At 41.7% G+C, this 27,192-nt stretch overlaps 1 protein-coding gene across 1 annotated transcript in view; it reads left to right on the forward strand.

Annotated features, from left to right (window-relative positions):
* The first annotated feature begins 24,064 nt into the window (after positions 1 to 24,064).
* LOC104316331 (zinc metalloproteinase-disintegrin-like NaMP) overlaps positions 24,065 to 27,192 on the forward strand; it is a 21,544-nt gene continuing 18,416 nt past the window's right edge. Inside the window, exons 1-2 of the mRNA XM_069801055.1 lie at positions 24,065 to 24,224; positions 26,979 to 27,083. Of these exons, the coding sequence (XP_069657156.1) occupies positions 24,176 to 24,224; positions 26,979 to 27,083 (154 nt within the window). The 5' untranslated portion in view covers positions 24,065 to 24,175. The remainder of the gene's footprint in view (positions 24,225 to 26,978; positions 27,084 to 27,192) is intronic.

Genomic DNA, 27,192 nt, shown 5'->3' on the forward strand with positions numbered 1-27,192 from the left:
CACAGGAATGGACATTACACTGGTGTAGTTGTCCCTGCGCTCCGGCTGGAAATTACCCGCAGACCAACCTTAACTGGTACTGTTATGTCAACCACAGCACAGAAGAACTTTGAGCAGGGAGATGCTACCTGAAAGCAAATTGAACTGCTTACATTAACTTAGAAAAAAAATGCCCAACCAAACCACACACAGAAGTCTGAATACACCTTTTTCTTCCTCACAGTCCTCAGAGGGGAGGTATTCTGGGACTCAAGGCACAGGAGATTTACTAAATGGAGTTTACTCCAGCCTAGGGTTACAAAGAGAATCAGTATGATGTGTACACAGTGAGACCTGAGCACATTGGAAAGTCTGGCCTTCACTGAGATGCCCCAAAGGACCTACATTTTCTTAAAAATCACTGTCTTAACCCCCACTGGGACTGTTAAAAAAGATCAGTGGAAGAATACTGGTGTCAGACTGGAATATAAACAGTGAAGAATCAGATCCAAGGCAAAGCCACCACTGGCATGATCTTGAGAAGCGATCCTGGTTTATGATGGTCTGTAGGATTACAACATTGGGGAAAAGGATGGGGCCTTGCAGACTAAGTCCTTTTCAGCCGCAGCAAAGGTGCATCATCTACAGCAAGTCAGCATGGTGGAAAGAGATCCTGCATCGGCCACCACTGAATTGGTACCATCTAGTTAGTTCAGGACATTTTTCTGTGAAGCCATCTACTGCCATCAGTGAGGACTGTGTTGTAGAGAACTGTCTTTTACACCTGCGGCTCCAGGGTCCTGCTTGGTAGTTCCACCTTCCACCTTTGGGTAGATATTTTGGTCTCCGCTGTTTTGCCAAAAACAGCCCCTGTCACAGCAGTACAAAGCTAAGCAAACACTCCTGTTACTTGCAAGTCTCATGATCAGTTACTGTGAACGATAATACGTATTTCATGGTATCTTGGCCCTGTTGTTACCAGAATCTATCCTGCCACTCACACAAGAACTTGGGGGTAGAGGAGAGGATCATCTGGCACTATTCTGTCAGGGATTTAATCTTTGGATACAGTGCATCAGATGGATTAGAGCAAAGACGCAGGCTATCCATATTTTTAAAGCCCAATGACCTTTAACAATGAGAAATAATAAGAGGAAAAACGTGAACCCTGACAAATTCATAACTACAGCACAGGGGAAAGGAATGTATTCTTTTAACATATGAAAAAACATTGCGCATGACATGTCTATTTTCTTTTCAGTCCCGTAGCTGTTATGAATTATATACAGCATATTTAGTCGTCGTTTGTTCTTGTGCCTTTTTGTGTGTGGGGGTACTTAAGCTGTTCTAAATTTTTTCTTCATCGTTGATCAAGTAATTGTATGAAACACCATTTGTTTTGTCTCTCCAGAATCTTGTGATAGTGTTGCGTTCCTATACTACTGATAAGCTGTCAGTGAGAGCTCAGAGATAGGGTTTTGCTGTTAACCAGCATCATCCACACAAGAGGCACAAAACTGTTTATCATCTAACTTAAAGAAAAATGGCATTTTGAATTAGCTCCTACTAGCATTGCACAGGCAGCTCATGGACAAGAGATGTTATAAATATTCCTCATAGCCCTCTGGATGACTTAGGAAGGAAAGAATCAGGTTTGCCAACTTCCAGTCCCCAACTCCAACCACCTCAGTTATGGTGACAACAAACAGCAACAGGTCATTACTTGCACGATAGCAGTTAGCCCAGCTGTGGATTGGCAGGATATCTTGTCGATTGGTGTTATCATTTTGGGATGCAGATAAAAGGAACCAGGCTGCAGCCCTCAGTGAGCTGAGAAAGGTCACTCCATCTCAAAGCAAAAGCAAATGTGTGCACTACCTCATCTCCAAGTGCAATCACAAAACAATGTCAGATGTCAGCAAACAGCTCAAAAACTCACAGAATCTAACAAAAAAAAAAAAAATTCCTTTTAATATGGAAAAGTTACCCCCAGTGTCTCTAACGAAGCTAAAGATGAAGAAATCCCATCCTTCTGTGAAATTTGCCAGCATATTCATAAAAACACTGTTTATTTTTAGCCAGTTGAAAGCTTTCTTTTCTTTATATTTTCCTCACTCAGCAACAGGCCACATACCAAAGCTGAAGTTTTGTTTAAAGGGAAAAATAAAAACAAGGCACAGGAAGAGGTTCACAGATCTCAGGCTACTTTCCCCGCAAGGGCACTGCCTCTTGACACAGCCCTCCTGCAGCTGCTCAGCAAAGGGCCTGGCATCCTTAAAGAGGGTTTTCTTTTGCTCCTCAACATCCCTGTTGCCTCCCCTCTCCCCAGGCTCTGCGATGGTAGATGGGTCTGTGATAAGGGTTGCAGGAAACAGGCCCACCCTGGTTGCAAACATTCATGGGGCTTTTTATCCAGATGTGCCTGGCAGATGAGAGCGAGCCTCAGCCCCCCCCACTTCAAGGTGAGAGCATGGTAAATTTGCGGTAGACATTTCTTTCCAGTGGGTCTACTGCTGCTCAGGTCAGGTCAAAGACTGTTCTCCTTGTAAGAGTCCTCCATCATTAAAAGTGGGTATCATGGCTTTGAGATATACATGATGTTTTTCTCCCTGAATACTTTCAGATTATCTCCCAGATAAGTTTCAGCTCCCTTTGAGATGGTGTGTGAGGCTTCACTGGTATATTTAGAGGTTGCCATTGGCTTTTACTCCTTTTCATATATGAACATCCGATGAAGACACTGAAGACAAAGGTGGGTTGGTTTTTTTCTTTCTTGAGAGCAATGTATTTGGCTCCCTCCTGTGGGCATCAGCGTTGCTAATCTCCCGAAACATCAGATTTAAACAAAACAATAATACCAGCTAACGCTACAGATGAATCCACCCTTCCCCTGGCAGAGTTCTGTGCTCACTTGGCCAACAAAGAGTTTCCTAAGCTTAAGCATTACCAGCAATGCCACAGAAATGTGCAAATGGCACACAGCAGTTTTAAAACAAGAGAACTGTGCAGGAATGAACCAAAGCATGTAAATTCTTCTGTTTAAAGTATATGAGAGGTGGCTCGATGCTATATTGCCTGAGTGAATGCAGGTAAGCAGTTTACTGGCCTCAAATGTTACTATGTAGTTTTCTATTATCTCTCAGTGTGAGTTCCACTCAGTACCTTCCAGTATTATTTCCTATTCAGGATCCAGGAACTACTGAATGGAATAAACTCAGGAAGTTTTAACTCTTTGTTTGTTAGCTGTCCTTACTAATCACTTAAAGAAAACCAAACCAAACCAAAAACAAACAAGGAATATGTGCAAGTTCTTCAGAACTCTGCCTGGATATTCTCAATGTGGGTCCAAACCAACAGCACCAGCTCAGCTGGGAAAGTGAGCTCCTCTCCCCAGAACTAGAAACTGAAGTTTCTGTCCTGTTCTTCCTCTGAAAAGGTCCCATGGAGCAAAAACTCTAGGCCACTGCAAGGCTAATGTATCATGCAAACCATAAAAAATAACAACTTAATACTGTCTCTGTATTGCTTAATCCTTAAAAATGTTATTTTTTTTCCAGGATTAGTTGCTTGAGCTGCTTTAATTGCCAGCTAGTTTCTTTGCAAGAACAAAAATAATGAATGTGCAGGTGAACAGCATTTGCCATGTGATTTAGATAGTCCTCCCTCAGGCTTCTCTGGAGAGTTTCCTCCAAACCTCATCCCTTTTCTTGTATGTCAGTAATTTGCTATAGGAGACTAAGCAAGCCCAGTTCCAGATTCGTGGTTTCTATAGCCACAAAGGGAATTTGGGATGTGTATGAGGTATAATCAGTATTGTTTTATAGAAGATTTTGCTTAGAAGAACAGTTGTCAAGACACAGATAGCTAATGCCATTTGAGGTTCTAGGACATTTGTATGAGGCTCAGAAATTCAGCCCCTACAGAGAGCCACAACCTTCTGGAATGGGAACTGAAACAGCATTTCATGGAGGTTTTCTGTGACATCTTGGACAGCATTAACTTTGCCTGGACAGTGAAGTCTCACCTGAGCAGTCTTCCTCAAAAAGAGCTGGGAGGACTGGCCCTGGATTTTTATTCCAGAAAAGCTTAGATGCTTCATCTGCCTGTGGGGGAGCTGAGGAAGGAGGGAAGTGGGGACCTATTTTCCTCTTGCAAGTCTTCCCAGACCATGTCTCTGTAACACTGTGAAACTCCAAGTAACAGCAGTCTGGAGCAGTTTCTGGGGAAGAAATGACGGATGACTGTGAAAGCCCAGTAATTTTTCCTTTCTGCACACTAGCTTCCTCTCACAAACTGGGACTGAAGTCATCATCTGCATCTTGCAGCCATTTTCATATAGATAAATGCTTTATCAACTTTCCACTGAAAAGCTCTGTTGACTCCAGGAGTCTCAGAACAAGACCTCCAGCAGGGACAACCTCAACCAGGAAACTCAGAAGATGGAAAATGCCGAGATCACTTCTGAGCTGCAGCACTGCTACTGCACTGGACATCACCACGAACGCAGCCCAACAGGCACCCAGAGCGCACATAAGCCTCACCTCTATCTTATCCATATCACTGCACTGGAAAGCAGCTCCAAGGGAGCACATTTGCAGCAGATCACACTGCTCAGACCCCCTGTAAAACTTGGTTTCTGCAGCAGTTCGGAAGTTTTTTGATCCCTGCCTCAAAAATGTGGGGGTTTGCCCCTGAGATAGGTAACAGAGATCAGAAAGTACCCAGAGAGAACAGGCATCAGACCCTGAGCAGCTCTGGCAATGCAGAGAAGGATCTACTCCAGGTGAACACTGTAGCTGAGGGGTCCTGGCACCCCACAAGCTGGGAAGTCTCGTGGGGGACTGTAGGACAGGAGAGGAATATTACTGCTGCCCTCTCCCGTTCATTTACTGCCAAAACAAGCCTGAGTGTGCCCGGATCAGCCTCTCAGAGTTATCAGTGCCACTCTGGTGTCTCAGTGCAATGCCACCACCCATGCCTACATCATTCTGCTTATAACACAATATCCATGAATCAACAGCGTTGTCTGATTTCTGTAGTTTTATCAGGTCGGGAGGCTGACCTGCTTTTGCCTCAGACCCTTTGGAGAGGGGAAGGAAAGCAGGTCCTTCAAATCTCCAGTCTTGCCTAACAGTCCAGTAAGGCTTTGTGTCTCCATGGTTGACCTACCATGTTGAAGTGCCTGTGCTCTGCACAGCTCTAGATCCCCTCTCTGAAATCATGGACAGTTCAGGGAATATGATTTGGAATGAACTCAAATCTCCCAAACAAGCTGGGAGATGTCTGCTCCTTATGACACTCAGACAGTCCCTCCTATTGCATTCCCTCCAATTTAAATGGAAATGAGACGAGACAATACTGATCACTATAAAATTGCAAGTGAAGCAGAAAGCCAGACCATCTTGCTGTGCTGCAAACAAAGTTAACACTCTGTCAATTTATCAGTCACTTGCGTTGGGAATTACTGACCTGTCACTCTGAAGACACCTACTGTACAGCTACAACACAGCCAGACCTCTTCAGTGACCTTCACTCCCCTGTTAGGGCTCTGTTTTGCCTTCCCCAGATTAACCGAAGGCCAAGGCTTTCCGTGCAGTTCCCCTGTGTACAAGCAGAGCAACTACGGCAGCTTTCACAGGCTCTGCTCCAGCAGCCCCGCACCGATGGCTGCACTCAGGCAGCCTAGGCGAGAGGGTTAACCACTTCAAACAATGGAGCCTGGCATGACTTGGCTGGACACATGACAAATGAGTAATTCACGAGTTCATGCAGGTAGTGATTTACAGTCTGGATTTGAGCTGGAATATTGCTAGAGGGGGAGTGTGGAGCTTTCAAGTAAAGAGCCGATGACTCACTTTCTCGGTATTTGTTTTCTCGCACTGCCTCTGCTCCCCATTCCCCATGCATGCTCTCACAACAAAGTCTTGCTCTCCAGTAAAACGACTGAGCTTTCTCTTACACCAGATCAGTAGTTTTAAAATTAATCAGCAAGCCTCAGTCACACCGTGGGTCACAAGTGCCTCTTTGTGCAGGTATAATCAGGTAATGCTACAGTAAACACTCCAGGCAATATCCTTGGGTCATTTGCACTGATTTCAACAGAGTTGTGCTGCCTGATGCCAGCCAAGGATCTGCCCCTTCACAGAAGCCAGTCCTTTCATGTGGATGGGGTGGGGAGAAGTAGCAGAACAGAACATGAATTTAAGTGTGCTGGGTGTATAGGAATCAGTAAGAGCATGATCTCCACTCTCTTGATTTAAGAACAGCACTTGAAAAATAAGCAAGAAGCAAGCCACATTAATACCCTTCCTGAAAACCTTGAGCTCCTGGCCAGAAGCTCTCTCCTTCCAACAATGCTTGACATTACAAGAGCTCACAAAGATGGCCTGAAGTGCAAGCAGTTCACTGGCCACAGATTTCCCTGGGATGGCTTTCCTCAGCCTCTCTCCATGGCAGAAAGAGTATCTTGACAACACAACCATGTTTCAGATAGTTTTTGCTGTCTGAAATGAGGGCCACAGTGCTACATCCTTAGTTTCTAGTATCTCTGTCTGACCCCACAGCAATCTTCCCAGGAATACAATTCTCGAGTTTCTGTTCTCTTTGAAACGACAAGTCAGGCGGCCTCATGCAATAATGGAAATGGTAGCTCTGTACTCTTCACATTTGAGATGTATCGCTATCATAATAGGCAGCCAACAGCCAAAGTTACACCTATTTTTTTTATACAGAACTATCAAGAGTCATGTAAGAGTAACTGAATAAGGTTGTAGAAATTATTATCTATGAACATTGGTCTCCTGCAGGTTCTTTTGAAGAGATCATGTTCTCACTGAAGCCAGTGTCTGGGGGAAGAGAGAATGGATTGAATATGAAATGAGAACAGACTTTCTCCAGATGCGGTAGATGCAGCTTCCAGTTCTTACTGGAAACTGAAGCTATTTTGGAACATCATTCTTTATTTACGGCATTTATTATTTATTGCCTTTATCTTGCATGTGTAGAACAAGCAAAAAATCTTCTTCAAATGCACCTCACTCCCCTGAGCTCTGGATGGCAGCAACACACAACATAGAAGCATTGGCCCCAATGCTGCAGGTGTAAATTCGGATCCTTTGCTTGAGTACCGGGACAGGTACCCCAGCATAAGTCCAACTGAAAGAGACAGCTTTGCCTTGTCTCTGCCATTCCTGATGGGTTTGACACTGAACAACCTTTCTAGCATTATGAGAAATGGCATCTAAAGGGGCAACGGAGAGAGTATTTTCCCCCTGCTGTGCAAAGCTACTGTAAGAACACCACCACTCATTAACTTTATACGTACACTATCAAAAGCAGTCACTTCAGAGTGCAAAGCAGCATCTACTCAGCCCTCATGCCTCATACCGCAGGCATGATCATACAAAAAAGAGATTTTCAAGCCACCTCTAGAGTACAAGCTCCAAGTTTCACCTTCCAACCACATGACCTGTCCCTAACCTATCAAATAAAACTGAGCACTAACATGCAAGTGTCTTGTACTATAATCAGACAGCTAACTGCTCAAAGGGAATATTGTCTACTTCAATATCCTCCATTCCTCAAGGCAGTTGAACCAAATATGACTAATATATAATTTGATTTTAAGTGTGCTTTCCACACATGTTTTTCGTGACATTTTCATGACATTTTTCAAACATAGTTCAACAACTGTTTCTGGGAAGGCTTATATAACACAGGATTATAAATAATCAGCAGTCTTCTATCTAGGTCTGGTCACAAACACCAGGTAATAAAAACCGAGTAAGAAATGAAATAATAGTAATGTCTCCAGGGAGGATAAACCCTTGTTACACTGTGATGAAGTTTATATCAAAGCTCTCCGATATGCTTAGGTAGCTTTAAGGTAAAACCCACTCTCCACAAAACTATTTAAGTTCTGTTCTTATGTAATGGTCAAATTTTGCCCTTGGCAAATGAATCCATCTCTCCTTGCTTGAAGTGTCTTAATGAGAATTGACCTTTTAAGAGTGCTTTAAATCTTCCTCAGTAATGTGAAACCCAGGAGCACACTGGGAAGTTGAGAAGAAACTTATCTAACATCAGTTGTACTTGCTTAGTTTCCAAAATGCAGTTGGCTCCAAGTCGTCACAGCAAGTAGGACTGGAAGGGCCCACTGTACTTGGGCTTTTTTTTTTTTTTTTTTTTTTTTTTGTTAACAGAACTGATTCACTTGTCTGTAAACCTGAGGGCACAAATATTACTTTCAGAGTGACTCATCTTGGAGTAAACAGAAATGTTGCTACACACCTGAGTAGGTGCTATCACCTTTTGTTTTGCACGATTTTTATAGATAATGCTCAAAAGTCTTAGGAAAATCTCTGAGAGAGTCTCTCTTGCATCCTCCTTCTCCTCCCACATCCTTCCTCTCTCCTGACTATTCTATTTTTAGTAGTCACAGAGCATTTTCTGGTGCTTCCTTTTTATTCTTTCAGCCTTGCAATAGTTAACACTTGTAGAGTTTATTGTCAGAAGTTTCAACATAGGTAAGAGCAAGGTGTGAATGTAAATGTGCTTTTGTGAAAGCACCAGAAAAATAATAAGCAAGGGTTAAAAAAATGGCATCCGTTGAGAACTAAAGATACAACTGAGCGCAATTATGCTGGCAAACATCAAGGATGGTATTTTCTGCATCAAGAACACAGCACAGACGAACTGTCAGCAGACGACCTGTGCTTCTTATTGAAGGACAAGAGAATGGCAAAAAAGGGAGTTGTATGTACTATATCTCTTTCCTGCTACCCTAACAGGAAAACAAGGTGTAGCTGTTAAGACATCCAAAATGAGGAAACAAGAGACAATTGCCTAAGATGTAGGGAGGGTAAAGTAAACAAGATTCTTCTTGCCATAATAACTGCTGACTTCAAAAAGGTATTAAAAGACCTATTCAAAACCCAATTCATTGTCACCATTCAAGAGGAACACAGCAGATATAATGGGGACACAGTAGCTGGTATCCCTTGTTCTCCGTGCCACCACAAGTAATCCTGCCCAGACTACTTGGACACGTACGTACTGGTGGGTTTGACTCTGCAGGTATGAGAACATGAATAGGCAGATACAACTTAGAAAAGGTAAGTAAAATAAAGGTCTCCTTTCCCTTCCATAAGGTCTTCCATTGAATTTTTCAGACATGAATTCCTACACACTTATTTGGGTTGAGTGCTTTGATGACGCAAATATAGAGTCATTGGCTTGTAACCCCTGAACGGCATTAGTCAGTGATGTGAAACCTGGCAAAGTATAGACCAACAGACTGTTCAGCAATAAATCCTTATCTTAAGTACTTTTCAAAAATGTTTAGAGCTATAGAAAGTGGGGAACTGACTTTGTTCACACTCTTTAATCACTTCTGCATCTTACTCTCCACTTTTCCTCTGTTCTCCTTTGTTGTGTTACATATAGGAGAAAATCATATATGAAAGGAAAGTTGCAGTCTGGAGCACCTTTCCAAAGTCTCAAAATATTTTCTAGGGTGAATTTCAGTTTTGGAAAACCGTTCTTCTCTGAAGTGCTTGAGTATCATTGAAATTCCTGAATGACAATAATTTCTACGGGTAACATTTCTAACAGTGTGGTGTGACTAAGAATCCTAAAATTCTACTGCCACTTTGGGGAAAGAGAAGGATGATGTGGCCTTTAAATCACTCATAAACGTTCCCCCTCTTCCCTCTTCCCCAGTCATTATAACTTGGCTTGCACTTCCTTGGCATTTCGACACTGTACTCCCATGGACTCTTTCAAGAACCTGACCCTAAAAGCTTTACTGAGGTGTCTGAGCCTACACAGCAGACTGAGCCCAGAGTGAAGTTAGAGACCTCTATGCTACCTTTAACCTCATCAACTTGGGTATCAACAGAAACCAAAACCACAGGGAGCTTGGAGAACAATCTCTGCTGATGTTCACTCCCAAATCACTCCTGGTACCTGCGTCTGGATTTCATTACCAATCCCAGCGCTGGCACACCCCGCAGTCCATCCCCAGGCCTGACAATAGCAGTGTTAATAACTCAGGTAAATAGCTTTGCTCTTCTGTTGTCCACCTTGTGAAAAAGATCTAATAATATTTATGCAGCTTTTCAAAATGCTTGGACAGGCTCATGTAATTAATCACAAAGGTACATTTACTAAACTACTAATTCAAGAAGCTCAGCGTGAGCATTCTGGTGTTACAGCAAAAGCAAGCATGTCTTTAAAACATGCAGTGTGGTAACAAAGGCTCACATTTAGAGTCTCCTGGGTCAAACAATGAGTTAGGTCCTCAGCTGATTGCTCTTGGCTAAAAAATCTGGTCCCGTGAGTGGAAGTTCTGAAGTGCTCACAGAAAATGATCATAGGACAAGGGATTAAACATACATTCCTGAACAGAAGAAGAGAAGTCTTATTTATTCTTTTTTGTCCTAGAAATTAAGAGCTTTCTGTATCAAGATGATGACTACCTTCTCTGCGTACACATGCACATAAAACTCCTTGTCTCTGTGCACCTACAAGCATATGTGTGTGTTTCTTCACATGTCCCCAAAGCTCACTTACACTACATCTCCTATAACCCAGTACGGCAGTGGCTGTTAGCAATGCAGAGTACTAAGGAAGAAATTATTGTAAATCATGGCCGCTTCATTTCCTCTTACGGACTGGTCCAAAAAGGCTTAGTTTGTATGAGAAGCAGAGTGCTGTGTGAACAAGTAAGTAAGCAAATGCGTGTCATGTATACCTGCATTGTGTGTGAGGCAAGAAGTTCTAAGGAAACATTCAAGAAATGCATCCCAGCCAAAAATGGATTCCAAAGTGCAAAGCTGCCTTATTTGCACAGGAGCTAGTGTTACCATACAGGCAGGTGTATCTCTGGGTCATATTTACGAGGACAAGTCAGCAAGCACAGGCTACCAAACTGTAACAAGAAGCTCTTTTATGGCTTCACCCTCTACACTCATTCTACCTGTTATCTAAAGCTTTGGAAGTATAAAGTCACCAGGTTTATTTTAAAAAGGGTATAGTACTGAAGTTTAAGATCTTAACAGGAAGAATGACACTCATTGTATTGACCTCTATGGCACGATTTTAATTTCCTACCAGAACCTTTTGAAGGAAATATGAATCTACTGAGTACAAATAATAATGATATAGCAGAGATCTCATAACCTAAATTTTTGGCAAATGCTGATATTGTAGAAAATTGCTTTCATGGCATTCATCAACAGGACAGATTTTCTGAAATGTGTGAGGTAGATTTCAACTTGTTAAAATAACATCTAGGGATCAGATTTGCTCTAATTCAAATAGGGAGATACATGGCAGCTGTGGACATACTGTAAGCTATGTTCCATGCCCCGCATAATTTCCCATCAAATTTCATTTGGACAGGGCAATTTACTGAATAAATTGCAGAATAAACAGACCTGTTTGGATAAGCTGTTATCTTGGCAGTTGTCTTAGTGACCTGGCTCTCGACTTCTTCCTCCCATCAGAAGCTGGCTGCCAGTCCAAGGGGTTTTTGTCAATGAGAGTTAATAGTAAAGCCTACCCTGCAGTGAAAGAGAGGTCTCTAGAATGGCTACAGGTCTGGTGATCTCCGTGTCCTGCCTGTCCGCTGTCCCATGCCACCTTCAGACAGCTTCTGAGGGATCTGTAACTGGTACCTGCCAGTACCCCACATGCTCATGGGCAGGGATGGCCTTGCAGGTCAGAGAGGGCATGCTGCAGCATCCCCTGGGATGCCAGTTCCAGCTTCACAGGATGGCAACTGGGCGAAAATGATCAATAGTGCAAAACAAGCCATGACCCGCAGGAGGTATTTCTGCCCTAACCAGCGTAAAAAGGACAAGGAGCAGAGGATCTCACTCCAGAGATGTTCCTGCTATGTTTATGGGGTAGACTGGCATATATTTACTATCCAAATGTCACCACAAGCACACGGTTTTCTCACACACATCACAGAAAAGCTTTTGTTTAAGTTTTGCAGCTATTAATGGAGATATTGAACACAGACAGCATTTTGCATTGTTCATTAGAGTACTCATTCTTCCAGGAAGAGGGCTATCTTTTCCTTAGGATAAAGGTGGGTTGCCAGGGTACAAGATTCTAGAGAATTAGACAGTGACACCAATGAAAAGCATATTATGTGAGATTAAAAGTAGATGACTAGTCCTGGTCTCTTCCTGCCCCTGTATGCTCTTGCACGGTCAAAGAATAATGACATAAGAAAAGTCAACTCTTAACTAAACTTGGAACTGCTCCCTTGAAGCAGCAATGTCCTGTGAGCTCTGGTTTCAACCAGACAGGCACTGCTGCCGGAGCTGTCTACCACAGCAAACTCCTTCTCTTAGCAGTAATTAAAAAACACCCAGAAAGTCGAAACCAGAGACTTTGAGAGCCATATGCGAACTATGTATCTGGCTTTCACAGAAAGAAATGGGAGGTTCAGTACTTAAAAATCCTAGGATCTTTTCAAAATATGGATATAAATTACCCGGGAAGATCCCATCTTTTCCACAAGGCCCTTTGCTTTGCCCCCTCCAGCTCCTCCAGCCTGACCCCTCTTCAGGTGTCGAGCCAGACTCAGCGGTAGCTGTTTTGCAACATGGTTGAGAAGCAGCTCCTGATACCTTGGCTCACTCTTAGCTCAACCAAAGCAATCTCCTCAAAGGATACCAAGCACCGCAGCCCTCATTTCCCAGGGAATACAACAACAAAACCTATACCCTTGATTGCAAATTCTCACGGATGTTGACAGCCACAATGATTAAATGCACAGAGTAACTTAGTTTTTGCTGACACTTTCATCATATATGGTAGAATATAAAAAGACAACACAAAAAAGTGCAGGTTTTTTCTTTTTAAATGCAATATAAATGAAAGGGTATACTGATTAAGTAAGGTCATAGAAGTTACTTAGGTAGTAGAGAGTAAGAATCCATTGCAATTCGATAAAGCATAATTTCATTTTATATTTTTCCACTTTTATTCATGTCCCTACTGGACTCACCCCAGAACCTTCTGTAAAATTGGGTACCTTTAATATGAATAAACATTATAAAGTTTTTGTATTCAATTTTTTTGCTCTGTTCTATAGCTTATAAAAGTCCTTAAAAGTTACACTGTTCATTTAGTAGAATACTTGGGCAACTGTTTCTGCAAACATTTTATTCCTGAAATCTTGTAATGTTTCTTTCTCATGAATTTTGTTTTACTACTTCACGGCACTAGTGAGCTTGGAAATACTGCAAAATCAGCCTTTCTTGGGGCATTCTGGCACTTTTTGCACAGAACTGACCAAGGCCGGGACGCTCAGAAGAAAACAAAATTTAAAAAAAAAATGTTTCCCTGAAGTTTTATGGAACTTTAAAAAAAAAAAAAAAAAGTCTGGCTCCAGATTAGTATCTTAGCAAGCTTCCAAGGTTACTATGCCCCTCCCAAATTTTTATGATTGAAAACAAAAAGAGAAAAAAAAAACATTAATTTTCGTAGGCATCAGATCAGAGCTCAAAAATATCTACCAGACTCATTTTAAGAAAGGAACTTGGAAATGTTTAACTAAACCCACTACAGAAATTGCCACACACACAAAAGCAGTGATTACATGGGGTATTTACTTAAAGATTTTGTAATCTACCCTGTACCTATGCACGTTCTCCTCCTCTTACCTACATGCCGACACACAAATCAAGACTCTAAATGCTAACATAATGAAGACTCAGGTGAGGGGCCACATGTTCAAATACATGGCAGAATTCAAGAGGGTTTTGTGTTTTGTTTTAGTATTCCTTCCTGCATTTGTGCGTATGAGTCAAAGCCCATAGTTCTACACCTGAAGGCTGAAACAGCAACATCAGTAATACATAGGCTGTATGTGAAAGACAAGTGCTGGATGTTCATCCTTGGCAGCATGAAACCATTAAATGCCTCAGTTTAGAGAGAGTGGTGCCTGTAGCTCGTGGCACACAAGGAACAGGTATAACTCTTGTGCAAAATGCACGAGTCATTCTCCCACTACTTCTTTAAACTGGTGCAAATTTAAAGTCATCACCGCGTTTGAATGGAGTTGGGGCAGTGGAAAAGGAATTACTGAGGTCTTATCTCTCATTTATAGTAATGCTTTTATGCCTGTATTTGAATGGTATTAGAAAATACCTAAGTATCTCTGCCACTCTTTGCTAACCTAAATAACTGCTAACAGCACATTAATACAGTGCAGAGATTTAGGGAATCTTTACTGATACTATCAGTGCTGTCAGAGCCTCCAGTAAATGAGATGAAGATGAGTGGTAGCTTATAAAAAGTCAACCAAAGCCAAGATCTGTAATAATACAAGGAAAGACCACAACAACAAGAGCCACTCTATGGCAACTGCCCATCAGCATTAACCTTGAACTACTACCATTGTGCATATGAAATATTTCGTACAGTGCTGATGAGCTGTGCTAAGCTGGAGTGCACATTACTGCTGTTTGCTATCTTCTCTATGAAACATTTTACTAAGTCTGTTCTTTAAAAATAGTTTTCATTGTTTTCTCAGGATTAAAACAGCAACAATAACAGGGAAGTGTGGATTAGCAGCTCAAAAATAGTCAGCTCATAAATGTATGGTATACTGTAAAATTGACTAACTTTCAATTAAATGCATTTGGAAGTTTGTTTTATTTGATTTAATTTTCAGCATTTCACCTTTTGCAGGTAATAATTTGAAAGGACCTTTTCTATTTAATGTACCTGTGTATGTTTGGGTTGGCACTCAGCAAATGTACTCTTTAAACAGGATGGTTAAAAACTTCTCCCATACAAATGTAATTTTAAAGCACTCTTTTACTTTGCCTGCAATTAAAATACTCAAACAGGCCAAAAGTCACACGGAAACCAGGAAAAGGTGGTAAATAAGTTTTGGCCGAATGACATCAATTAAAGCCTGGCTGTGTTCCAGCTTAGAAAGAAAAATAAATGCAAGTCAGTAAATTTTTAATTAGCTAATGTTTACACACTGAGTATGGACAAGTTAGGACAATGGACTAACCTGTTGCCTCTGTTTGGAGATGCTGTTGTGGAGAGCGAACACAAGAACTTGCTAACCTGCCAGGCCCCAGCCACCAAAAGTGTCATTCACAGGCTTGGTTCTTGTAGCCCTCCTGTATCTCATGTCTTGGCAGCTTTAGAGCAACACCCAATTCCTTCGTTCCCCCTCACCAGTTTTGCCCTACTTATTGGGTAAAATCCTGATGTAGGAAAATACAGCTGCAGTAAGAGGCACACCTTAGAGCGGGATGAAACTAGAAGGCACTCTCTGCATGGGAATCACAGCCAGTTCCCTATCATATGACTTGACGGGGCAGGTACATGCCTGGGACAGACGAAACTCGAGAGGTCTGGTGTTTGTCTAGTAGTCTCACTTTTTTCCTGGCCGATTTGCATTTGGAAATACTCCACCATATGGCCACAGGCTTATCTGATTGAAGACAACAGTGCATGGAGTGAGTAAACACCCACACTGGGCCTTGCCTTTGTTCCTTCTCTTCTATGCTCAGTGCCTGTCCTTCCCAGAGGGCATGTGGAGGGTGGCAGGAGAAACATGATCCACACAAAATGAGCTCCTGATCACAAGATGAGGGGAGTTCGTAGGCAGGGATCACTTTTTACTGAATTGTATTTTGGGTTCAGGATCTCTCCTTTTAGAACTGACCCCTCCATGACCAAATCACTGAAGCACTGCTCATTTATGCCCACTCAAGGGCTATTTACAATTTTATTTATTTTTGTTTTGTTCTTTTTTATATTAGGAATACCTTACTCTGAGCTGCTCAGAAGCAACACAGCATCGTTACTAGAGGCTCTAGGTTACTTCACTGCAGAGAAGACTCAGTTGATCTGAAATCGGTTCTTTATGCCACTGCGGATTTCCTATAAGACCTTGAGTCCTTAGTCCCAAACTCCCCAAAGTACTACATCTGTAAAGCAGGATTAAATACATGCTTTAATTCACCTTTTATCTTTTGATGTTTTGCAGCCTCTTTGGAAAAGGGAATGGGCTCAGATCAGGACTCAGGACTGCCAACTCCGAGCATTCAAACCCATCAGCCAGGCCTACAAAAAAATAATAACAGAGACCAGGAGATTAAAAAAAAAAAAAAATATGCATTTGGAGTTCTTCTTATTTGCTTTCTCAGTTTTACATTGCTCAGGTTCATGTTTTCAAGCATTTCTCTTGAAAACTGCTTTCTTTTTAATTAAAATAATAGTAATAACTGAAAGCTGAGACTGCAAACTATTCACATGACTCCAGGGATCACGACTTTAGGGAAAGCAATAAATGTACTGAGACTCATCATAAAACCACATGAGTTGGCAGGCACTCTGTGCCTCATGTCTACCAGGATGAGGCCCCAGTAAACAGAGCCATTTGTAACTTCTATCTCACTATTGTTAAAAATGGTTGTCCCTACTCAGAAGAAAGACACACCTTCATGTATCACAGAGGGCTTCTGGCACTGTCCTCACCGCTTGTACTGTATATATAGAGAGCAATGATTTTCAGTCCCCAGCTGTCTGGTCCCCCTAGTTTGCTGGAGTCATCCCAGCATAAGTATCACTGAAAGGCACATTTGACCCTTCAATACCAGGATTGGAAGCAACACCCTTCACACATCCCACTAGAAATGCAAAGGGACCAAAAATCCCCAAGTTAGTACAGCATTTCAGATACATCATTAACATGCTCATACCTAAGAAAAGGCTCGGGTACTGCTTGAGAGCAGCTGAAGCATGCAGAGCAGTTTAGATAAGTAAAATGAGATGATCTGAATAAGTGTTAAGGCAGAACAGATATCCATCTTTAAGGAAACAGTGTAGTTCAAATCTGTTGATCTATCCTGTTACACTAACTAGGGGTTGCCTGTTGTCAGCAATACCAAATAAGCACTTTCAAGGCCTATTTAATGAAGACAACACAAGAAGTAACAACACACGTTCAAGTACTGCAATCCCTGTAGCCAAAGTATCCACAGATGTTCCAGCTCATCAGTGGTGGGGTTTTTTTTTTTTGCTTTTTTGCTTTCATTATAGTTGCTTACATCAAAACAAGATGAAAAAACAAGATGACCAACATCTTGCCCTGAGTGTAAACACTGTCCATATTCTCTCTCGAGGTGTGGTAACTCATTGCAAGCTCAGTTTCATACAATCCCAAAGATATACGTCTGGTCCAGAAGGTTGCCACCAGACTGGATGGTCACTTTCAGCAAACCACCCGATTTGTACTTCCCAGGTTTCCCCACCTGTAAGATGGGGAAATATTAACCTTATTGTGAAAGTGTTTTAAGACCTACTCATGAAAAGCATTATATAAAAGCTAGGCATTATTAGATCGTTGAGGTCTGATTCTTATAAGAAGGAGCTGTGAGATGGTCTTAACTGCATTTGCACCTGCTCGGTGGCCCTTTGACCTTGAAAGGATAGTGTCAAAGAGTATCTGGGGCCAATCACAGCAATGTCTGTTGCTTCAGACAGGCTTTAAAAAAGATTAGTAAAGCCACAGATAATTACAGAAGGCTGCAGTTGAGGGGGGGGGGGGGGGGGAGAATTGTCTCCTCACCCTTGTGGGTAGACATCGTCTCTGAGCAGCCAGCCTTTCCAAAGGTTCCAGAGGTAACAGAGGGAACAGCACAAAGCCACTGTTGTTCTCCTGGGTTGAGACTCACAAGGAGCTGGAAGCAAAAGGAGGAAGCAGTTAACATCAGAAACAAAAGGCAAATGTCACTTCGGGATACGTTCATCACAGCAAGTATTTCCATGAGGAAGTCAGCAGAAGACGGCACACAACTTAGCCAGAGGCAGCTCCTTCTCACTAGCCTCCCTACTCAGTGGTCTTGAGAGCGTTCACATCTAAGTTACTGCAAGGTAATGTAAGGAGTAAATGTGCAGCTTACCCCCTCCTCAGCTACCTCTGCACACATGCTTTCATCTGTGTGAAAGAATGTGCTTGTTCACTGCAGGTCAAGGTGTCTCCCACTGTACAATAAAACATGACTGTTGGGTTTACTGCAGGGTACCTACCATGCACTTATTTCCACATAGCTCTTCTTTTTGTGTGGATTAAGCGGGTTGGGAAATGGCTTCAGCTACCCTGCATTCTCGTGAAGTGGGTACATGCCTACCTGCTCGCTGTATGTTGCTGAGATTACGGAGACCAGGATAATTTCAGAGTGGTCATTAATGTGTTTGATTTTTGACTGCTTTTTATCTTCTGAAGACATTTCTCACAGCCATCAGGAGAATACAGAATCTACATGCTGGAGGTCAAAGCAGTCTAAAGGTGTTTTGGGGGAGTTCTTTGACAGGATCAAGGCCTTAAAAAGCAAAAGGCAGCTACTGAAAATGAGCAGTAAAACCCACGCATCATTTGAGGCAGCAGGCTGGGCCAAGAAGAACTATTTGGCTAGAGACAGAGGAGCTGCAGTTGCTGTAAATAGTTGGCTATTTGTAGTATGTAGTCTGTATCACAAAGAAAATTCCGCTGTGCTAGATATGCCTTCCTGATGAAGACACAATTGTACCTGTAGGGCTTGTTTTACTCAAGCAGAAGGCACCTTTACTCTTCTGGTCCAAAGCACATCTTGGCTGGTGGATAGCCCTGTCCACACTGGGAACTCTTTGTCAGTAACTACATCAAGTTTCCTATGCCAGGAAAAATCTCCTGCAGCAGAGGTAGCTCAGGTTGGACAGTTGCTTCTTTGTTCATGTCCTTGCCTCAAGCACAGAGGTAAGATGACTCAATAAAATGTTCTCTATGTGCTCTATGTGTGTGGGAAGCAACTGGAGTCCATCAGACTGGAGACAGGTCATCCAGGTAAAATAGGTCTGCTTCCCCTTTCTTGTTTGCCAGAAAAAAGCTGCATGTCTTGCCAGCTCTCTCCAAATTCCCCACGAGGGAAAGGAGTTGAGCTGAAAGGCCTGATTGTGGCAGAGCCGGCAGGACAGCAGGCAGGGCAGGCAGGTGCAAGAGCTTCCATCGGCAACGTGGGGGTGAAGGAGGGAGAGGATGGGCAGAGATGAGGTTCAGTTCGTGGAGGTCTACAGTGTGGATCCATTCGTGGATCCATTCTTTGTCATGCACACACACTGCCTTGCACAGCTCTAACACAACCTAGTAGGTCTACCCACAGCCTTGGGTGGTGCCTCCTCCCTCTTAAAACCCAGCTCAAAGAATTGAACCACTCTTTTCCCTTGTGCATAGCAAGCAGAGCCCAACGTGGATGACAACCAGCAGAGAACTGTGCTAGATACTACATTGTAGTATGCACGATTCCCCCGTCCCTTGGCAAAATGGAGGCAGACCTCACGTACTACAAGTATAAACAATACAATAAGCAACACCTTAAAAAAAAAGAAAAAGAACTAAGGTCACAGTGCTTAATTCACAATGATCTGCGTTGCCACTCGTGCTGCTGCACAGATGGAGAACATTAAACAGCTTGTACGTGTGCACACAATTGCACAACATGTGGCACAGCCAGAAATGGGGTTGCATGTGGTTTTGAAGCATTAACCTTCAAATAATCACCTTCATCATGCTAAGAAGTTACGAGAAGTTAGTGGCTCTTGAGAAATGTATTGAAAGGTCCTGTACCTTCAATTGACTGCCTACAGTCTCCATTAGATTGCTACTGTATATACTACATTACATTGGTGCAGGAGAGCTAAGCAAAATGCAGCTAACCAAAAGGGATATAGAAGGAAGATGAAGTAACCATTTTTTGTCCTACATTTTGAAGAAAAGGGAAGGAAAGAAGGAAGCAACATACTTGTAACAAACCATATATGTCTATGATCTTCTCCAAAGCAAAAAGGGTGACAGAGAGGTAAAAAGTTTGCAATGAGGTTTTGTTAGTCAGAATCAGATGACAGTCTGTGATGTGATTAGAGCCACAGCAAAAATAATGGCTGGTGCTCACTAAGTTAGTTTCAATCACAGTTTAGGTGAAAGCATTTTACTTTATATTAAACCCTGGCAATACAAATGTAGCCAAGTGCTGCACATAAGCTGAGAAGCAGGTAACCAATAGCTAGAAGGGAGGTAACTTTTCCAAACACTCTGAACAGGTCTAAAGCAGCCATCTGATTATATCCTTTAACAGAAACCCAGAAAATAAGACGGACAAAACACTGAAGACTGGTAGCTGAGGAAAAGAAGAATAATTCACTTTGGGAATGTGTGAGACAACAGAGGCAAGCATAAGAAAAAGCTTTATGTAAAGAGTAGGCTTTAAAGAGGAACTGTAGAGCTGATCCAAGGGCCCTGGAAGGCAATAGAAGGTCTTCTGTTGACTTCAATGGGTTTTGGATCAGCTCTGGAAATGGAGGGGAAGGGCCTGGGGCTGGCACGGAGAGGCAGGTTGTGGGGAGGCTGGAATGCAGCTGCGAATAGACGGAGGAAGCAAAGAGGACCGTAGGGCTGGAACACAGATGCAAAAGCCACGTGGTTTTGTTTGTATGTCAAGAGAAAAATAACCTGCAGGCTGGCTTTGGTTGAAGCTTGGGGAAAAGAAAATGGAGGAAGGCAGGTTACTATTTGAGCTGAACCAACAGACCCATGGTTGGTCTGGTGGCAGCTGCATGTGAAATACCACATTCTTTCCCTGAACGTGCTCCCAGGAGGAACAGGATGTGGACACTGTGCTAAGAGGCAGAGCTCTTGAGCTGTTTGCTGAAGCTGTCCCAGGGTTAGATGGGGGGAAAGCAGAAGGGAACAAATGGAGATACATGGAAGAACAAGACTGTATCTCTCAGCTGCTTATCTCTGTAGTAGTTATATGTGTGTCCTTACTGTTGTGGCTAAACATACATTTATTGAAGTGCAGGGGAAACACATACCTATGCTGTTTATGCACTCCTGAAAAATCCTGGTAGGTGCATTAGTACCTTTGCAAACCTGGCTCAAAGTGAACTTTAGGACAAGGCAGAAGCAGAGAAGTGATTTGAACCCTGACTTTTTCCTGAGCTCAGTCTACTGCCCCAGCATACAACTCTCATTTTACTTTTAATACTCAGTTTAATCTCACACAGGATTTGTGCAGACCCTCAGCGTAGGGGTGAATTTTACCCTTTTCTGTTTCCTTCTTTTAATTAAGCAGATAGCACTCCAGTTAAAAATACCAATACTCTAGTTACTAAATGACAAGAAAAACTTGCCATCCAGTTTTACCCCCCCACTAATATGAAAACTGCTTACTTAAACATTGCACAATTATTAAGGGGTTTCAAAAAGTCAGAAGCAGCTTTCCTGTCAGCTGAGACCTCGCAGATACCTCTCTGACCACCTCCGGGGGAAGAAGCTACAATATGACTATTACAGAATCGCTGAAGCAAGGGCAGAAACATCAAATGCTTCTCAACTCACAAAAGGAAATTACATACAATTCCCTTTCAAGTCTACCCAAGACCTTCACCACATCACATTCCTTTCTTAATACCAGCTCTTTGTTGGGATGTTGTGTCTACTCATAAAGTAACTCTCCTTCATATACTGTTCGAAAGCACAGCTTATTAAGAACATTAGCTTAGGAGATTGGTGGGGTCAGTACATGGTTTTCAAGTGCGTCACACAGAGAGAATGAGCTGAGATAAATGCTTGGATAGCAGCCACTCATTTTTAAAACCAGTTGTTCACAGTTATTTTTCTTAATTATTTTTGTAAGGCAAAGATGTAGTCCAAGAATGCACTGCTTATTTCCATTCATATAATATTTAAAATACTAAATTGTCTGCTTTTTAGACTAGGCTTTATCTTGACAGAACTAAAAAGACACTGACATAAATTAAATTACACAGCTCCTCTCTGATGCTCACTGCAACTGAAATGAACACCTCGGCAGGGGGATGTCCAAACCCTTCAGAATGACGCTTCATGAATTCTTTGCCTGAAGTGCTCTTTCATAACCTGGGATGGCGACACAGTTTGGTGTGGTATGTGACTTTTCTTACAGTAAGTAAGCTCACTCTGTCTCCAAGCTATAGTGGCCTGAAGAAGTTGGTACCGAAAAGCATTCCTGTCCCAGAAGTGTCAGGTTGCAGCTCTGTCCTGGGAAGGCTCAGCTCCCAAGGCACTCGGAGATAGAAGGTCCATCTAGAAAGGTGTCCTTTGTCAGAGCACAGTGCTAGCTAAAATTAGTGTTTTTATAACAGCAGGTGGGAGATTAATATTGATCCAAGTTATGATAATGCTGCTGCAGCTCACCAGAACTCCTGGGTTTCAGTTCTACAGCGGAGAAGAGGTTTGAAGGTAGTTACCATGTCTCTGGCAGACAGACGCCCTTTTCCTCTCTCAGGCCCTCTTCCTGCCACTAAATCCTGCTCCAGGGGCTCTCAACCACTTGCAGAGACCGTTCAAACTCAACGTTACTCGTGAAGAACACAGTGTTTGCACCAGCATGTCTCGGACCAGGGTTGGAGGCCAGACAGTGTGTCTGGTCTACACTTAGTCCTGTGAAGGAGTGTTTTACACTTCCCCTGTAAAAGTGTCATGCTACTGCCAAAGCAGAGCATACCCTTCAACAGACCAGAAAAAATGACCAGTAAAATGCAAATGCTGAAGGAAGACCCAAGAGTTGAATAGCAAGAAAAGCTCCACAAAGGGTTTGTATGTGCACCCAGCCCAGCATCCCTCAGAGCACCTGAAGCCAAAGCAATGCCTGGGGTGCAATACTTGCACAGGGAATGATAGGAGTTATTCTGCACTCAGCCTCCATCACCTACACCACTGCAAAGCAATGCAAAGCGATCTGAAGCTCTCCTGCTGCTGTTCAGCAGCATTTTATGTCCATTTTAAAATCACTTTGCCTCACTATGAATGGCTAAACAAAAGACAGACATACGGGTAATCAGGCTCTTGTCTTAGAATCAAGTTTTACTATTAAATTGCCATTCTACACTTAAGTTGATTATTGCAATCAGCATTGCACATAAATTGCTATTAATTAGTGCCACTCTAACCTTAAGGAAAGCTCAGAGCCCATTTGTTGGTAGCTTCCAATCTGACCCAGAATGTCCGATGATTTAGTAAAATCTTAGGGGCAAGTTTGAATTTACAATTTCAGATTTCAATGCTCAAAAAATCAGAACTTTTCAACACATACCAGAGACAGAAATAGTTATCCAATAACACTTACATTAGAAGTGTGAACTTCTGTTAGTTATGGCAGTAAAAATTCTCCTGTAGATTTATATAGATATACTTATTTATAAATGAATGTAACAATATATTAATTACTGTGTAATGTGTATACCAATATAAATTTATATTCATATACTGCAGTATACAGCACGATCCATTCTAGGTCTATGTACTCTGTAATACCTATTCTAACATAGGAAAAGTTAAACTTCTACAAAGCAGCTCTGTATTGATAGCTGTAGCCCTAAGAAGCACATGGTACTATTTTATTACAACTAAGTCAATGTGATAAATATCTAGCATAGATTTTTAGAATATTATTTGACAGATATCACCTTGATTACTCACTTGTCTGCATCCCCTTTTGTTTAGACATTCTCATGTGAACCTCAAACAAACATTACTAATATAGATGGAAGGGGCAGGAAAGGAACTACTCAGTGTTTATACTGTAGATACGATTCACCGATACAGAATTAGATTTACCTTTACTGGTGCTCTAAGCCCTTCCCTTCCGTACAGATTAAATGGTAATCAGCAAGAACTGAAACACATCTTTAACATCAGCCCTGCGTACCTGTTTTACCCTACACCTCTTGAAAACTTTCCCATTCCTTGAGCCACCCGTGGTATCCACTGTTTCTATTGTAGCTTTTTACCAGCCAGACTATAAAAGACAATGTAAGGACCACTCCAATCTCCCTCTTTATTTATTGTTACTTTTTCTGACGAACAGTTTTAGGGAACTTATTTCAAAGAAGAAATTAATCTATCACAATTCATGTGGCATTAACTAACCAGCAGGAACTTCCGCCTGCTGTAACACTATGACTTGAAAATTGCGCAACACCTTTAGTAAACACTTCCTCATATAGGAACAAGGATAAAGCTGAGCAACTCACTCCCTCTCATTCACTGCCCAAGAGAGGACTGCTCAAAGCAGACAGCCTGGGAACCCAACTTTCCCAGACCACGGAGACCACTGCTAGACAAGCAACTGAGATGACTAACATACTTCTTGTATCTGTTGTTTTGCTACATTTTCTCCAAGGTATGACTTTTTTTTTTTTTTTTAAATCCTTTATCAGTGGTTGCTGAACTTTGTCCAGCAATTTTATGAATTGTAGATAATACTGAAGAACAGTGAATTAAAGCCATTGAAAAAAAATGGTACTGCTGAAGTTAGGGATGTTTTCTTTTTTCTCTTTCTGTTCAAAGTGATTATCTAAAATTCTCTAGTTAGAGAATTATTTACTTGTGTGAAAACTGGCCATAGATTGCCTAAGGACGCAGAACTGGTTAGTTTTGTGAGCCAATTAAGAAAGTAGTTCCCCTGCAAATAGGCAGACAATTTATCCAATTGGGACAACTTATTAAACTGACAGCATTTTAGCTATAAAAGACAAGACTTTTATTTGAATTCAGTTAATGACATCACCTGAATTAAAATAGTTAGCACCCTTATTATCTGTGTGATGCTTTGGGTTACGAGTATTCATATGACTTAACCTTAACAGACCACGGTTTTTTCCCATGTGCACTGTTTCTTTCAGTTCCTGTCAACAGGGAAGAGATTTTTTCAGAGCTTGTCATGCACAAGCATGCACAGGTTTTATATACATAATTAGACATGTAATTTGTATTCAGACAGGTATCTTTATGATTTCATTAGTAGCACAGAATATCTGAAATGTGTACAGTACTAATGCTTAAGGTGTTACAGATTTTGTTTCTTGACAAAACCAAACCTTCACTGTCAATGAAATTCTCACTATAGCTTTTTCTTCCTGGTTTGGGCTCTTGGAAAAGTACATAATTATTTGTTCCTTATTAGCACTTTTTCTAGCTATTGTACGAGGCCAAAGGAACTTTTCTTCCTTAAAGCTACTGACTCAAGACAATGCCTGAGGCAAAACAAAGACAATATAGTGAGTTGATTAAAAAACTACCTCTAAGAAACCATCTTTTCCAGAACAAAACTAACCTGTTTTTCCTCGAAACATCTGTATCACACTGCAGGAAAAGGACAAGTTTAGTTCTGAGTCTCCATTCAAATCTTGCCTAAACTTGAATCATCTGGGCTACAGTTAGCCTTGTAAAAAAAGTCTGCAACAGGGAGTGGATAGATAAAATTGGAGCACAGAACTCTGTTCCGAGAGGCCTAAAATATTACTGTGATTATTACGTAAGAACGAATTTAAGCTCATGGAAAGACTATGTTTGCAAGGCAAAAAGACTTTTTAAATGTAAACATTAGTTGCTTAAAATAAAACATCATTGTAAATTACAGCAACAAACTTGCACTTGGTATTTGCTAACAGCATGGGCATGGATAGTTACTGTGTCCTGCGTAAAGACCCAGCTGATGTAAGGTAACTTCTTAGGACCTACTACCATTATACTATCACACCTTTCTCTACAGCACTCAGCTCTGTCAAGATACAACCAAGTTTATTCTGCAATTATTTTTGGAAAGGGTTTAATCAAATAAACCAGTTATGAAGAATTAATCTGTATATTTTATGGGAACAATTTGCATGAGGATGTGCTCTGTTGTTCCAGATACAGAAAATTACAGTAATTGAATGCCCCACTCCTGTAAAAATCTGGCCTTGAGGCAGACAATTAAAATGGGAGTTGCACTCTCCCTTTGTTTTTTGGTTGTTTTTTTTTTTTTTTTCAAATACAGGCTCTTGTGCTTAGCGCTGAGCCCTCAAGAATTTGCCCATTCAGGTGAAATGACCTTTTGCAGGAGATTAAAGAGCTCAGGAGGCATATAAAACCCGCTGTTGCCTTGTTGGAAACTAACACATCCCTTGTACGACCCTGCCTTCTCAAATGCTGTACACCAGCTGCTATTATTAACTTCAAATGATGCAACGTGTGTTGACCACCATGACCCTGCAAGTCATGCCACAAATTAACTTTTGTCAAGATTCACTCAGGCTCAGAAGCAGAAAACAAAAAGAAAAGCTTTTCATCATCACTGTTTTTCCTCAACAAGTTCTTTATAGCCATTGCAGACACACAACCCACCTTACGATTAAGACCAGTAAAAAGGGTTATGTGAGTTAAGGAATCATCAGGATTTCTTACCGCCTTCAAGATTTTCCTACTTTACCGCTTATCTCCTATTATTTTACCTAGCCTTGTTCCAATGCCTTCTCCAGTCCTTTTGCTGTCACATGTAACCACCCTCAATCTGACTCAATAGGTAAGAGTGTGTCTATTAAAGAACCGTCACAAATATTTACATGAAAAGACCAGCTGAAAAGCTTTCTAAATGAGAAATCTAGGCTTGGTCCAGACTTGTGGTGAACTGTATGAGTTTACTTGCTTACCTAGAGGCAGTCTTAACTTGTATGTTATCATGTGATAAGGTTTGGAGATCACTAATTTCACAGAACCGTGTAACTTATTTCATGTCATCTGCAAAACGTGAAGGCAAAGGTTGCACCTTGCATAGCTCGTCTAGCATGTTGGTACTCAAAACTGCTGATTGGTGCTGGGGAAGAAATCTAAAGCGAATTGCATAAAATATTCTGACACCTGGAAATAGCCAGGTATGTTAACTCATCTGAAATCCAGACTGTAACAAACCTCATGTTAGATCACATAATGAGGGTGACTGCTTAGCAGACCAGATGAGCTCATGTCAGAGCCAGTGCAGAGAACACAGGAGAAATGAGCGGTGCAACAGATGAATCACTATACAGCCCAAAAGAATCAGTCTTGACAGACACGGAATACGGTGTTTAGCAAGTTAATACTGTGTTTTCATAAACATACGTCTGTTTCTCCCTAGGGAGCACAAGCAAGAAATTACCTGGAGTTGAGCAATATGAAATAGTTTATCCACGGAAATTGCACACAGTCCATAAAAGAGATACAGAAAGAAATAAAGAGGTATTAGAAGAGATAACTTTTTTTTTTTTTGGCTGGGATATGCGGAAGGTTTTCTGCAGTCAGAGTAGCCTTGGTTTTCAAGGGTAAGAGAATGTGGAGCCAGATACTTGATC

The sequence above is a fragment of the Haliaeetus albicilla genome, chromosome 13 (assembly GCF_947461875.1).
Source record: "Haliaeetus albicilla chromosome 13, bHalAlb1.1, whole genome shotgun sequence".
NCBI classification, from domain to species: Eukaryota; Metazoa; Chordata; class Aves; order Accipitriformes; family Accipitridae; genus Haliaeetus; species Haliaeetus albicilla.